Below are 15,253 nucleotides of genomic sequence, written 5' to 3' on the forward strand. Positions count from 1 at the left end.
GAGTTTAACCGGCGCAATGTTTGGCTTCCATGTTATTGGCTAGGGGCACATTGACATGACTATAGAGGCGCCAACAAATTTAACTTAACAATCTACCCTCTTGATGCTTGGCTGTTTTAAATTTGTTTGCATCTCTATTATATTATTTACGGTAGCCGGTAATCGACTTGTGTGGAATTCCTGGAAACATGGACCTACGGGTAAGGCTTTTTTAAAACAGTCTTTTTTAATAAACTCCCGCTATGCTAACTAAGTTGTTGATGCTTCATTTTATGTGTAGGGACCCTAATCATGCTACTGCAGAGGTTTGGTGCTTTTTTGAGCTATATTAGTGGTTAAAAAAATGCAAATTTGGAAGCGTTCCACGGTGCCCCTAGCCAATAACATGGAAGCCAAACATTGTGCCGGTTAAACTCTTATACTCGATAATCAACGAAAAAAGGGTCTGGAGGGCTTATTTGATAGGGCTTATTTGGTTCAATTTTCGCCAGAATTACACTTTAACTTCTGGCCCTAGTTGGGGGTGTGTCTCACCTCCGTCGTCGCTTAGGAACACCCCCCGCGGAGACGAGGGGATCTTCCCCCAGCGGCTCAGCGCTTTGGGGAAGTCCTTGTCAGTCTGTCTGGTCTCCTCGTGGTACCTCCAGTATCTACACACACACACACACACACACACACACACACACACACACACACAAACAGAGTCACAAACGATGCAGAATGAAATGGTTTGCAACGTTGAAAAATTGCAAATTTTCTACAACATGCCGACATGTTTTATGATTTATATTTAATTTATTTTCAGATTTTTTTGTTACGGGAATGTTCTTAGATATCCACTGTCTGTCGTCCAATCTCTCTCCATACTCGTCTACCTAGCTGTCTGTGTAGCTGTCTGTGCGTCCCTCTTCAGGTCTGTCTGCGTCCATGCCAGGCTGTGTGCGTACCCGCCACCCTCCTGTCTGCCTGCGTGCGTCCCTGTCTCTCTCTCTCCTGTCTGTCTGCGTGCGTGCGTCCCTGTCTCTCTCTCTCCTGTCTGTCTGCGTGCGTGCCAGTATGCGTGCGTACCCTACTCCCTCCCCTGTCTGTCTGCGTGCATGCCAGTCTGTGTGCGCACCCGTCTCCCTCCTGTCTGCCTGCGTGCGTCCCTGTCTCTCCCTCCTGTCTGTCTGCGTGCGTGCCGGTCTGTGTGCGTACCTGTCTCCCTTGAAGAAGTAGGTGTGCTCGTTGGGCTCCCACCAGATCACCGTGTCGATGCGGTCCTCGGGGAGTCCGCGGCCGTACGACCGCAGGGGCTGGGGGTACCCGGGTAACACGTCAGCCTCCCGGAACACCCAGTACTGCTGTCCTGCAGGGGGTGGGGGAGCGGGTGGGGGAGCGGGTCGGGGCATGAGGACCATCAGGCTCAACACTCTCACACTATGGATCAGCAAAGCAACAAGTTAACCGTGAACACCAAACCCTGTGTGTCCGCAGTAAGCAAACCGATGACGAATGACTGCTGATCAGACGCTTTGAGTGGAAACAACAAGTGCTGGCTTCGCCGCCGGCCTTGCGTAAACTTGCCGTTGTACAGCATGTGTTCCACAGGGCGTGCTCCCAGAGGGAACAATTAACAATTAAATCTTTGGTAAGGGGATATTTGCGTGAAGCAAGGAGAAACGGCTACGATGAAGACAGGAACTGTTCTTCAAGGAGCCGATAGGGGTTAGGGCATCTTGCACAGGGACGCCGACAGGTAATCGAACCCGGAATCGAACCCGGAAACTTTGAGCTGGCAGTCAAAGCTACCTAATCAGGAGAGTGTCCTGACCATAGTGGACCAGTTGTCAGACCAGAAATCTGTCGTGTTAATGATGTTGCAGAACCCCTGGCCAGAAGTCTCACAGGCATGTTCACTTAGCTACGCAGGCACACCCACAATTAGACTAGTAACCTATCCAAACCATACCATCAGATTTACCTTCATGCTCGGCTTTCAAATGAGTGAGTGAGTGAGTGTATGTTTGTGTGTCCATGTGTCTGTGTGCCTGAAAGGTTTGAGCTGTTGAATAATTAACATCTCAACTTTCGAAGTTTGATGGGACATAAAACGAGCTGGCTCATGAAGAATCGCTATCCCTCTCTCCTTAAACCAGTCTCTCTCCCTCTTAAACTCTCTCTCTCTCTCTTAACCTCTCTCTCTCTCTCTCCCTCTTAACCTCGCTCTCTCTCTCTCTCAACCTCTCTCTCTCTCTCTCTCTCTCTGAAAACAGTCATGGAAACAAACAGTGAATCAGGGCCAGATGTTGCCAGCTGTACTGAATCATAATACGGCGTCAGAGTGTTTTTTCTGTAGAAGTGTTTGACAGTGCCACGCAGCTATTTGTTAGCGCAAGGAAGTTAGACGTGTTTCTGATTAGGACTGGCTGTTGAACAAGTTATTTTGGCTGTTTAGTAGTTATTTTATGTTAACTGGCTTGGAGCATTTTAACTATCTCAATATGTCTTTTTATTGATGTAATACTTATATAAGCGACAAATGAATATATAATATTTTTGGTTCAGGAAAGGCTGTTGAATCTGTGAGTTAGTGATTTGGTGATCGGCTATGTAAGTGAACGTCCGTTGAGATTGGTTGTTTAGCTTGTTTGTTGTGAGCGACTGGTTGGTTTACACCTCACACAGACCTTTGAAGAAGACAAATTTCCCATCATGGCGTTCGTACGCAGCGTCGATGTCATCGGGTAACCCGTTCCAGAAGACGGAGATGGGCATGGGGTAGTTGTCCAGGACCCGGTTCCTACGGACACGCCAGAACCAGCGACCCTGCATGAGTAACCCATCAATCCATTAAACTTTATTGATAGAGCGATCCGGGACAAACAGCAACACAAAGTGCTCAACGAAAAAAGCAAATCCCCCTGTTAGAGTTAGTCCCTCCGCACCACAACACAGAGATCCACCTTTTAGAAACATGATCCACTACTTAACGAGAACACAGAAGAACAGACTGAATGTCCATGTCATCGTTATTCATCCAATGACTAATCCCTTACTTCCTGTTGTGTTCCTTCGCTGCTGTAAGCAAAGGGTTCAGACACCCTAAATCATGTTATTTAGAAAGGTAAGGGGAACGTAGGGGTCGAAGGTCAAGCAAACAGCAGAGAGCAGCAAGGCACGACAACACACAGAGGTTTGTAATGTTTACAACTTCCTCTTCTCGTCTCCCAAGGTTATACTGCCCTGAGTCCGGCGCTACTCTTTTACACAGCGGGATCAGCGATCACATCTACATGTCATAGTGCAACGTTTTAGCAGGATTTTGGAAATGTCCAATCGGACAAAACAGCAAACGGATCCATGGTCAACGAAAGATTACATCGGCTTACACGAATCTCAATGTCCTGTCTGAGATCAATAAAGTATAATCTTATCTGACCGATCTTTCGTCCGGCATCCCATCTCATCTGTTTCCGTGGGAAGCCTCACCTTGAAGACAAACATCTCTCCCCTCAGGACGGTCACCGAGTCAAAGTCGCCCTCGCAGATGTCCGGGGCCACGTGGTCCGGGCGCTTCGGGGGCCGGGGGGGCTCGGCGGGAGGCTGAGGAGGGAGGGGGGGGTCTTCCGGTGTCATCGCCGGGGTGACGGGCGGCGGCCGGGCCTCTGGGACGGTGGGCCTGGGAGGCTCCGGGGTTCGGAGGTCAGGGCCGCGGGTGCTGGGCTCTGTCGGAGGCCGTCGGGTGGGGGCCCGCGGGGGCGGGGCCGGCGGGTCCCGGGGAGACGCTGCGGTGGGCTCCACTTCCGGAGGGGCGACGGAGGCGGGGCGGTCGGGTTCACTGTCCGGGGGCGGAGCCGAGGTGGGCGGGGCGTTGGTTGCACGGGGCGGGCCTGGCGGAGGAGACATGTAGGAGTGATATGGATCAGACTTGGGAAAGCAGCGGTGAAGAGGAGAGTTATGAATAAGACTTGTGCGGCGCTTGTCTTGGCGAGCCAATCCCCTTCCAGCTGTGCCGAGATGGATTCCCAGCTGCTGCTTTGGAATAGAGAAAAATAAATCCTTCTTCTCCTAACTCCCCTCGACCCGTCCACCCCCTCCCTCAGTGAAGATCTGTCTCTTCAGTGCCTTCACACACACAAACACACACACATACGCATACACATACACACACACACACAAATTGCACGTTTCCGCTCTGTCTGTTCCGGGAGCAGAATCCCTACGAGTTGCTAAGCGACACAAAGAGACAGACACACACATACACATCTAGTTATGTAATCCGAACGGGTCAAAGGTCAAACGCTGGGTGTATGAAGCAATGCTGGTCGCTATCAAAGCGCTCATACAGCAGGCATGTTAGACATGTCTGGCAGTCACTGAAGAACCGACTCAAGTGCTCAGATTACCAGCCAATCAGAACGCCTGTCTCATTCTTTGGTCTGTGGGCAGAAAACAGCACACAACACTAGTCAGAGTGTCAACACTAGCATATGTATACATTCAGACGTATACAATAGGGTCACTGTTGCATGCTGGGTAGGGATTCTCCCCTTGACGTTGATACTGAAATACTCCTGCTGCAGTTTTAGGGCCGTACTCCTAGGACTGAATTTCTAGGACCCTTGTTTTCTTTCGTTTTTGCCGTTAAGACTTTAAGATGCAAGCAAAGCCGAGAACATTTTCCTGGCATGGCCTTGAAAATTTATTTTAGGTAAAGGTCGAAATTAATGAATTGCTCATTTGAGGTAAAATGGTCAAATGGTTTGGTTTAGGTATAAGGTTAGAGATGGCTAGGTTAAGAGTTTGGGTTAGGGTTAGTTCAGGTATTTTTAGACACAGTGAAGTTTGGGTATTAGGTTAGGTAGGTGTTGTGTTTCCTCTCGTGTTCATGAATTATCTTGAGGTTCCTTCGCCATCCAAGAAAAAATGTATTTGCTTCCGGAAGACAGTGTCGAGAAAACTAGAACAAAAATTTGTTACAAGAATAGAAAATATAAACCAGCTACTTTGGCAGTTAGCTGATGTTGACGTACAATGTAAACCGACGAATACTACACACACACACACACACACACACACATTTCCAGACACACACACACACACAGCTTGACATTCTTTCTAGGAAAGTCTGAGCAGCATGTCGCCAAGCATCATTAAGTATGCTCTCTATGGAATATAGGGTACAGAGTTATACATCATGTACTGTGTGTGTGTGTGTGTGTGTGTGTGTGTGTGTGTGTGTGTGTGTGTGTGTGTGTGAATAAATGTATATATAACAGTATGGACAGACACATACATGTTTACACATGTTTTCGGTTTCAGCTATCACCTATTATTGTGGAAATGACATAATAACAGGATCACAGTTTGTTCAAAGAGATAGTTTGACTCATGTCTGGATTTGGAGGCCACATCTGTAAATAAGGAAAGTAGCACTTTTAACCTTAAAGGAACAATAGTAGCCACCAGCTGTAACATTGCACACTGCAATTACATAAATGCCTTGTGTGTGTCTGCATGACACACACAAGCATTGTGTGCCTGTGTGTGTGTGTGTGTGTGTGTGTGTGTGTGTGTGTGTGTGTGTGTGTGTGTGTGTGTGTGTGTGTGTGTGTGTGTGTGTGTGTGTGTGTGTGTGCGCGTGCGTGCGTGCGTGCGTGCGTGTGTGCGTGTGTGCGCGCGCGCGTGCGTGAGTGCGTGTGTGCGCGTGCATGTGTGTATCTGCATTTGTGCGTGCGTGCATGTGTATGTGTGTGAGTGCACGAAACCCCACCATAGATGTACTGAATGGCGGTGCGGTCGTCCGGGGACAGGGTGAAGTTGTGTGTGGGGGTCCAGTTGTAGAACGGAGCCATGACGGCGTCCGGGTGGTCCGAGTGCTCCAGCCCCAGGGCGTGGCCCAGCTCATGGACGGCCACCAGGAACAGGTCTATACCTGGAGGAAGGGGTCAGACAGTCGCTCAGCGGCTTTGTAATTCCAAGAAGGACATCACATTTATTTCGGTTGACTTAAGGCTTAGTTATGGTTCCACGTCGACGCAAGGGGTTATTACGTCCTTGCGGACCCTCCTTGTGTTCACCGCAAGGGCCTGACGTGCGCCTCCCAAAATTTTCAACCTCGTGTCGAGGCGACGCAGCAGATAGGGCTGCTGACGCAGAACCAAAACAGGTTCACGACTGCGGCGAAGCGTCTGCGTGGTCATTGCGTTGCATCGACATGGAACCATAACTGAGCGTTTGGAGTGGTGGCCGATCACTCTGCATCTGACCACCGCGTACCACCTACAGGCCGGGAGAGGAACTACACACTGGTGACTACGGACAGGGATTCACAAACAGGCATCATGGCCGTCGCTAGATGCTAACAAGCCAATTTAGATTTTGCCTTAATAATATCGGGGGCCTTAGAACAGTGCACCTACGAATAATATGTTTTGTGAACTCTTGTTTTTGTTTTGTGAAAAACCTACAAACGCAGTCCTCGCACTTTCAAGACAAGATTTCTGCAGAAATCTCTGCAGACGACGGAATTGTGAACATTGTGTGTGATTGGTCAGAAAGGAGGAGGGAGGGGGTTAGGTTCTGTATAGTCCGATTCAAATATTACATAACACATAACACCCAGCCGACTGCTATGCAAATCTACCCCCCCCAGCAGGCTGACCTGTGGGGTCCTGGTGGTCCAGGGTCCAGGGCTCGTCAGCGTCAAAGTGGGTGTCGCCCCCCATTCCCGGGCCGGGGTAGTAGGCGTGGGCCAGGGACCCCCCCTCCCCGTCGAACAGGGACATGTCGCCGTGGAAACCGGAGGCGAACAGCAGCAGGATGTCGGCCAGCGGCGCCGAGGTGCTGCCGTTGCTGCTGACGACGCCGCCGTTGTTGTTGTTGTTGTGGTCGTTGTTGTCCTGGGCGGGTACTTCCTGGAAGGTGAGGGGCGTGGCCTTGCTCCAGACATCAAAGGCCCTGCGGAGGGCGGCGGACGTACGTCCCTCCCCCAGGGAGGCCGGAATATTCTGCTTCAGCAGGCTGAGGAGTCAGAGGTGAAGCAGGGGCAAGGGAGGTCCAAAGAGGTTATATTAAAAATAATAATAATGATAACGATAATAATAATATTACAGCTAGTGTAGGCAATTCATTTTAGGAGCAATTCTTATCATATTAGTTATAGTTGAAATTGTCTTTACATTACAGACAGCATTAAGTAAATTGAATGCTCTGGGAAAAGAAATCTGGTATCTGTGGCTGTCGCAGGCCTGTAACAAGCCTGTCCAATCATTTATTCAATCATTATGAGGAATCAAAAGATAAAAGGGTTGATTTAAATGAAGCAAAAGACAAGGAATGATAAGATACAAGTAAGAGATACAAAACATTTAATTGAAATAAAAAAATACAAGAATGAGACACATAAATAAAAAATATACAAATAAAAAGGAAAATAATAACCTGTAGGTGAGGTGGTCTTTGTCCCACTGCTGTCCCGTCAGAGTGTATCGTCTCCTTCTGGAACCCTGCTGGACCTCCCCCGGCCTCCTGTCAGGTAGACCACACCGGGGCCGACGCATGGCCCTGCACACGCACGCACACACACACACACACACACACACACACACACACACACACACACACACACGTCTGTAATAAGTATACATTGTGATGGTTGTGTTTAGCAACAGCAGGACTAATGGCAGAGCTAATAGTGGAGCTCCTCGAACTGAACAGCTTGTCATCAGCAGGTTCTAGGTTTGATTCCCAGAGCCCCAAGCCTACCTATAAGCCCCCCAGATGCATCAGCGAACAATCAACAAAGCTTTCTGGAACAGCACTCCAAAAACTTTTAACACTAAAAAGGTTGGACTGATGACACATTCTTTAAAATATTCCAACTTGCACACTTTTCCCAGCATGCACTGCATTTTGGTACTTAACGGTTTATAGACCCGGTGCTGGTGTTCATATCCGGGACAAGTTTACTGCTGACCTAACCAACGCCGTTGGATACAAGTGGTACACCACATGTTACTGCCAACCTCAAGAACACACCCAATATCCCTTTTGACTTCCCTCTTAACACTTTAATGTTTCCCTCTTAACATCTTTAGGGGCCACCAAACAACAATACAAAGGTTTTACATTTGCCAAGTTTGCACCGTATTTGGCACAATAAGGGCGGGAGTTGGCTGCCTCTGTGTCTTGGGCTAAAACTCTTTGGTCCGAAAGGTCCCAAAATGTCAAATGGGAACTCTCAAAACAAATAATGTGGAGAGGAAGAAACCACTGAGCTTCAAACTGAAAGTGAAACAATAACACTATAATACGAGATTGAGTCCTATTTTTCCATTGACATCCACACATATATGAAAGAAGAAGAATTCCCCAACTGAAAAAATAACAAAAGCCTGTCAACGCTGTAGAAAATATCCACAAGATCCACAAGAAAAGCACTTAAAACACATACATAAGCACGAAAGCCCAAGTGGTGGCATTCAGATTTATGCGTCATCTTGAGTGGCAAATACAACCTCCACACAGCATGGATGCTCATGTGTATTACAGCATGTAATAGTAATAGTACACCATATTGTAGTTGACTTCAATTGTAGCAGGGGAGTGTAATAGTAAGTAGTGTTTAAGTAGTATTGTTGCATTGTCGCATTGTGTGTGTGTGTGTGTGTGTGTGTGTGTGTGTGTGTGTGTGTGTGTGTGTGTGTGTGTGTGTGTGTGTGTGTGTGTGTGTTGTGTGTGCGTGTGTGCATGTGTGTCTCAGACCTGACGGTGGCGGGGTCCATCTCCCCGGTGACCTGCAGGCCGTAGAAGCGCTGCATGTCTGCGATGGCATTGGACAGCACCTGGGAGGAGTGCATGGTGGACATCTGCCTGCTGGCCTGAGACAGGTAGCCGAACTGACGTAACCATGACTACCGTACCAAGGAGGAGAGAGGGAGAGATGCTTTAGTGTGGAAAGGCCACAACAAAAATCGAAATACTTCAACGGGTGCAAAAGCAAATGGAAACGAATGGCTCATATTTGTAAAAGGAGATTAAAAGGGAAGATTGAAGATGGCTGTTTATAAAGGTGGATTAGGATAAGAGACACATTTTTCATGAAAGCGAAGAGACAAGGTGAGGAAAGCACTAGCAGGTGCGAGGAAGAGTAGAAGAGGTGCGATGAAAAAAAGAGAGCGAGGAGCCAGAATGGAGCACGGTTGGAAGGAGATGCCTGCAAATCACTGGCCTGAAGAGCGATCTCAACACGTCAGTAATGGGCCTGTTTAGTCAAGCATGTGTGTGTAATTAACCCTTTTAAATGCCTGTAAGTCTCCACACATAATAACACACAGAAGAAACATGCCCAGCCATACAAAGGCCCTAAGTACTGTGTTTACGAGGGAGCCACTGCCTTTGTCAAGAGAGACTCTTCTTATGAGTCCATCATGCCTGAAGGCATCCATGCATTCCAGAAGCCCATTTTTTATTGTTTCAGAGAAACACATGCAGCAAATACCCTTCACCCCCAACCACTGTTCGAGTCAGCCAATAATAAACAATTGCCTCAGGCTAAGCTCACTCTAACAAACTGACTTGCCCAGGGAGGCTGATGGTTGATACCTGGTTGGAAGGACATGGAGCTCAAACGTTTAGTTTAGGTTTGACCTGCATCTTTCTTTGCAGATGTAAGGTTCGCATCAGTATTGTGGCCTGTGGGACTATACTTGGCCTGGCCTGAGCTGCACTTGACCTCTGAGCGATTCGGAGTCAAAAGGTCAACAACACACCTTCGGAGCCATCATTGCAATAAAACCATTAAGCACCACAAGCATAAAATAAACACTGGAAGGTTGATAATTCATTATTCATAACAAATGCATATGACCAAATAGACAATCATAATTCACTAACGTTTATTGTTCATATATTGATGATTTATGGGTGTGACACTGACACACTACATACCTCGGCATTGATTCCCTCCTGATCTTCTGAGCTGGAGACCAGTAAGAGGCAGAGGAGCAGCACCAGCGCCCTCAGGGTCTGCTTCAAGGTCTCGGGACAGGCGCTTCTGGGACGGGGAGCCCACATCTCCAGATGTTGGGACAGGATCACGATGCCGGGCGACCCAGATTTATTTACAAATATAGGAATTCAAAGTATCGAATAGTAATCAACTTGACTTTAACAGAGTCGCATTTGCACCAACACGCTTTGTCTTCCCATTATGGAATCGGCGCTCAATGTCTTAATGATCAGAAGATTGTTAAATATCCAGACGCTTTCTAAATAAGTCCTTCAAAAACATCAGCGTAGTTCCAAGTGTTAATCCATTGCTCTTTCAAACTATTACTTAAAGCGCTCGTCCATTGACCCTGTGATTATCAGAAATAATGATCGATACAGAGGACCCCCGAAGCCTGTCCGCTTTGACGTCCGCAATGGCTGATCTTGAAGAAGGTCCGACTTTGAAGCGAACAGGGTCGGATCAGAAATGTGCAACAAGTTTCGAGCCCTCTTCAGTCACTCACACACCCTGGATTTTTGGCCGTAAACTGATACGAACCATTACGGCAGACCGACCAAATGCTGGTAAACCATTTAGGAAGACTTGGAAGTCCCTGTTAATGGATGTTTTCAGCGCAGCATAATGAATTGTGGCGAACAAAAGATTTCCTTTGGCAATGAACATGTTCCACACATAATAAGCCATACCCACATCAGCGATCACAGAGACCATGTCGCCCCCTTTTGGTGTTAGTGGGAAATAGCTAAGGACAGGCAACAGTTAATTAAAGTGAATGGTGTCAATTGCAGATACATACTTTTTTCAGCCACAGTTTCAAGTTTTGGTTTATGTGATGGTCTTTAGTTCGACTAAATACATTAAAACGTGTGTTTAATTAGCATTCCACAATCCACAGAAAGGAGGCGAAATAAACCAAGATTATATTTAGTACAAACCAAGCCCAACGCTGCTATCTGGTGGCTAGAGGCCGCTACAGCAACAACCACTGCACCGAAATGAACAATCCTGAACAATTCCTATGTCCTGCTTTGAAGGTTTACATCAATTGTTTAAGATAGAGGACTGGTGAGGCTGGGTGTTTGTGTATGTTTTATTGCAGCTGTGAGACATATTCAATGAACTGTGTCATCTCTCCTCCTGCGGCCTGCCTTCGCGACGATGAGGAGGATGAGGAGGAAGAGGCCCAGGGTCCAGATTCCAGCCAGGGGCAGAACCACCATCTTCAGCAGACCTTCTCACACACACAGTACGTTTGGTGTCACAACAAAAACACAAAACGACCCCTACAGAAGCACAAAGGTGAATTACACTTATTACACTTTAGTCATTAACAGACGCCTCATTGCAGCGACTAAGTAAACGATTTGCTAAGATACTTGTCGTTATGGAGCAGGTAGGGGATAGAGGCATCTTACTCTGCCTACAGATAGACTTCACATATTGGGGTTCAAACCAAGAACCTTTGGGCTGGGGCTCACAACACCCTAACCACAACACTATCCTGCCCGGTAACAACTTAAGGTCCCATCTCTATTCCTTATTAACAGGTTATATCTATACCTGCCAAAAATCGAAAATCCAGCCTTTGTTTCATCACAGGAAATTAAAACAAACTTTATTTTACACAATTCATTATAAAGAAAGACAGCCGATTCCAATATTGATTGTTTGTGGTGGTTCTGAGCCTCACTAAGGCTGCTCAACGACTGAATGTAAATGTAAAATGCGAGTCTGTGATTGGCCCTTACTGGGATGCGGTGAGTTGGGCATCTCTACTCTGATTGGTCCGTAAGACAGCAGGCCGTGGGCATTGTCAGCCCTCATCGCCTCACGCTTGATGATGGATTTACAGCTCTGAAAACAAAACAACACACAACAACATAAAATAGCAAAAAACAATACAGATGCGTTTAGACAACTGAGCGAACCACCATACACGGCACATCCGGTCAAGTCTAAACATAATTCATGTAACATTAAGTTGCAAAAGGACAGCGATATGAATCTGTTATACACACAGAGATCAATTAATATTGTTTCGTTAATTAAGAGCCTCACACATGACATTCAGCAAGTAACCGTTGTTGTTAATAATGTCGGATTTGTAGCGCATTCACGGTTCGGAACTGTTAAAGGTTTCCCATCATTGAAAACGAGTACACACCGTTAGAAAGTTATTGACCAATCAGCATCAAGTATTCAAACAACGCTTGTGGTATGAGTGGTTATAGAGCCCTAGCAGGTCGAGTGAAGGAGTGAGGCGGGTCTTACGGGGGTGCAGAGTGCGTGGTCTTCGGGCTCACACAGCTGTATGGAGCAGTGCAGGTAGAGGTCGTGGGGCTCCGACACGAAGCGGAACATGTCGAAGGAGAACCGCATCAGAGAACCGTCTTCGCTCCGACCCCCCAGGCCCGTGCTCGCGTTCTGGTGCAGAATGGTGACGGTGTCGTCGGTCATGCACCTTGGAGAACCGAGAGGGGGAGGGAATGTCTACTGGTCATATTGACGTTGCTATAGAGCGTTTCATGGCTGTTAAATGACTCTCTGATGTGCTATGACGCCTGCTAGTCTTACGAATCACACTTGAGATTAATGTTTGAAGACTGATGGCAGACGAGCTCATCTGGGTGAATGGAATTTTCTTTGGTAGAATATAGGAAACAAGTCTGTACTGGTTGGTACTGACCCTCCGTGGAGCAGGGTGTGGACGGCCTGCTGGGTGGTGTGGGGCTCTGAGGACTGGGTGGCCCAGCACTCGTCCACTCCCAGCACGAAGAAACCCTCGGGCTCCGACACCTTCACCTCCACGTACACCTACGGGAGGCGGGGTCAGAGAGAAACAAGCACAGGGTCGTGTCTAGGTGGGCGGGGCCTGGGGTCGCACCAGATCCTGTAAAAGAATATGGACGGTGCATCCGTGCTGTCATCCATTGGTTACACGCTTCACGACCGTTATGAAACCCCTCGATTTCCCTTTACAGGCTTAGAGATTGCTTGAGATTTATTGCACCCAGCATTGGAAACTATCCATATTTGGCACATTGAGGGCAGAAATTGAATGGCTACCTTGCGGTGGCCTCTGACCGAAAGTCATTCATATTTAATCTTTTATAACTTTTTGATGAAATTAAACATGACATCTCAAAATACATTACACGGAGATGAACTAGCAACTGAGATCCGAACCTGAGAGAAAAAAAGTTTTCTTAAGTTCTCTTTATTTTTAAATAAAATAATTCCCATTGTCTTTGAATGGTGGTGGGTCATTCTGCATTCTACAATTACGAGCCTCAAGAGGCCATGAGGGGAACTACACGCCAGGGCCTCCCCGCCAGGGCCTCACCTTGTTCCTGAGGTGGATGGTGGGGGCACGGTCGTAGGCAGAGGTGAAGTTGGCATCCGTATACAGAGTCATCTCCACCTTGGCGTCCATCTCCTCCATACGCATCAGCGTCTCACTGGCCAGACAGAGGGCATGATGTCCACACACACACACACACACACACACACACACACACACACACACACACACACACACACACACACACACACACACACACACACACACACACACACACACACACACACATATATTCACACTACCTGGCTAAGGGTATGACTGGGAAAGCCAGACTGACGCTCCGGGTGTAAGGGTAGACACACGTGTAGTCTATCTTGATGACCGGGTCACGCACGATATTTCCCACCACTTGGGCCGCTGACAGCAGACTCAACGAGTAGGCGATGTGAGTGATGTTTTTCTGGAAGAAGAGGACACCCAATTATACTCCCGTCTTTTCCATGCACCGCAATGTTCCCTTATTTGAATTAGCATTAAACACTGTCGATCTCAGTCTCAATTAGCCTCTCCTGAATTTCGATTTACTATTGAGTCATTCAACAGACGCTTTTATCCAAAGGGCTAACAGTGATTAGAGAGACAGGTCCTTAAGGAGCAGGTAGGGGTTAGACAGTGAATAGTGAGATGGGTCATAAAAGGGCAGGTAAGGGTTAGAAATAGGAGTTGGGCATCTTACTAAGGAACTTTTCAAGTGGGAGTCAGACACCCTGGCCACCAGAACAGCCTGCCCCTGTAAGCCTACCAACATACCTCCAGTGGCTTGCCTCCACACAAAGCATACTTTTCTTTGGATATCCGGGCCATGTAGAACGGCACGCCGCCTATCACCTCCCTCTGGGCCCGGCAGGACTTGTTGGGCAGACGGAGAGAGTCGAGAGGAACTTTGTAGTATTTGAAAAAGTCCTCAGCCATCCGCATCGTTATGAAGTTCTTGCCACAGAGCACTTTCAGTTGGGCGTCTGTTGAAATGAGAAGATATACATAGGCATATGGTGTGTGCGTGTGCGTGTGTATGTGTGTGGGGATATGTATTGTGACTTTAATTTCCAATTACATTTAAAACCATTGTTGTGATTCGTGGAAAGGTGTATTTTTTACAAAATGCACTCCTTGTCGCCAATGTAAAATCTTGAATGACTCTAGGCTCAATGCTATTGTTAAAATAAATGACAATGCAAACAAACCATTTGACAGCCTTACCTTTATCGCACTGATCTCCATAGAACCCTTTGGTGCACTTGCACACAGTTCCACTCGGATACAGCATGCACCGTGCGGGGTCCTTGCAGTGTGTTACACTGCAGATTCCTTAGTGGTGGAGAGAAGACTTTTCATTTGTCCTATATAGGACAATTGATATGATGAGCCCGATAGTGTTCATCACTAATGGACTGGATTTTCTTACCCAGTGCTCCGCCGCGGTTTACCCCGAGGACAACGCAGAGCACCAGGGTCAGCTGTTTTGAAGAATAAATACATTGTTCATATGCATGAGGTGGAGTTAGAATCGACACGCACAACCTTTAGTTAACCAACCGTTATGCTGTTAATAGCCATTGGCAAGTTGGTGATGTTATTCAAAATCCACGTTAATATTTGAATGAATTATTTTCGATGATCATCTATTTGTGTTTTGTTTACACGATTTAAGAGGGAGCAAGTTGGAGTCCTCTATGATTTTATTGTCGTCACGCCCTCCAATCATAAAACACCTGTCCGAACCGCGTCACGTGATTAGGGCATCACGTGATCATATCATGCAACAAAACTTTATAATTATTCCATATATTATTATGGGCTTATTTTTAAAGTCCTTGTAGTTTTTAATGGTCTCTATTGTATGTGTCAAGCTATATGTTTACATTCAATACGATTTGTAAAAACATTTCTAATTA

General features: G+C 47.1%; 2 protein-coding genes across 2 annotated transcripts in view; both read right to left on the reverse strand.

Moving 5' to 3' along the window:
- mmp15a (matrix metallopeptidase 15a) overlaps window positions 1-10,633 on the reverse strand; it is a 16,059-nt gene extending 5,426 nt beyond the window's left edge. Inside the window, exons 1-9 of the mRNA XM_084477468.1 lie at window positions 9,934-10,633; window positions 8,749-8,897; window positions 7,426-7,548; window positions 6,647-7,005; window positions 5,756-5,917; window positions 3,472-3,872; window positions 2,670-2,808; window positions 1,198-1,348; window positions 535-650 (exon numbers count right to left, since the gene is read on the reverse strand). Coding sequence (XP_084333594.1) covers window positions 535-650; window positions 1,198-1,348; window positions 2,670-2,808; window positions 3,472-3,872; window positions 5,756-5,917; window positions 6,647-7,005; window positions 7,426-7,548; window positions 8,749-8,897; window positions 9,934-10,059 — 1,726 coding nt within the window. The 5' untranslated portion in view covers window positions 10,060-10,633. The remainder of the gene's footprint in view (window positions 1-534; window positions 651-1,197; window positions 1,349-2,669; window positions 2,809-3,471; window positions 3,873-5,755; window positions 5,918-6,646; window positions 7,006-7,425; window positions 7,549-8,748; window positions 8,898-9,933) is intronic.
- A 476-nt stretch (window positions 10,634-11,109) lies between these two features.
- Window positions 11,110-14,625, reverse strand: zpd (zona pellucida glycoprotein d; the record flags this gene model as incomplete). The annotated part of the gene is made up of 8 exons (XM_084477158.1): window positions 11,110-11,228; window positions 11,746-11,851; window positions 12,269-12,458; window positions 12,684-12,811; window positions 13,341-13,455; window positions 13,601-13,758; window positions 14,109-14,317; window positions 14,559-14,625. The coding sequence occupies 8 exons, from the start codon at window positions 14,623-14,625 to the stop codon at window positions 11,110-11,112; spliced, it is 1,092 nt and encodes a 363-aa protein (XP_084333284.1).
- Between the last annotated feature and the right edge of the window lie 628 nt (window positions 14,626-15,253).

This window comes from Micromesistius poutassou (assembly GCF_964030765.1).
Source record: "Micromesistius poutassou genome assembly, chromosome: 13".
Taxonomy (NCBI): Eukaryota; Metazoa; Chordata; class Actinopteri; order Gadiformes; family Gadidae; genus Micromesistius; species Micromesistius poutassou.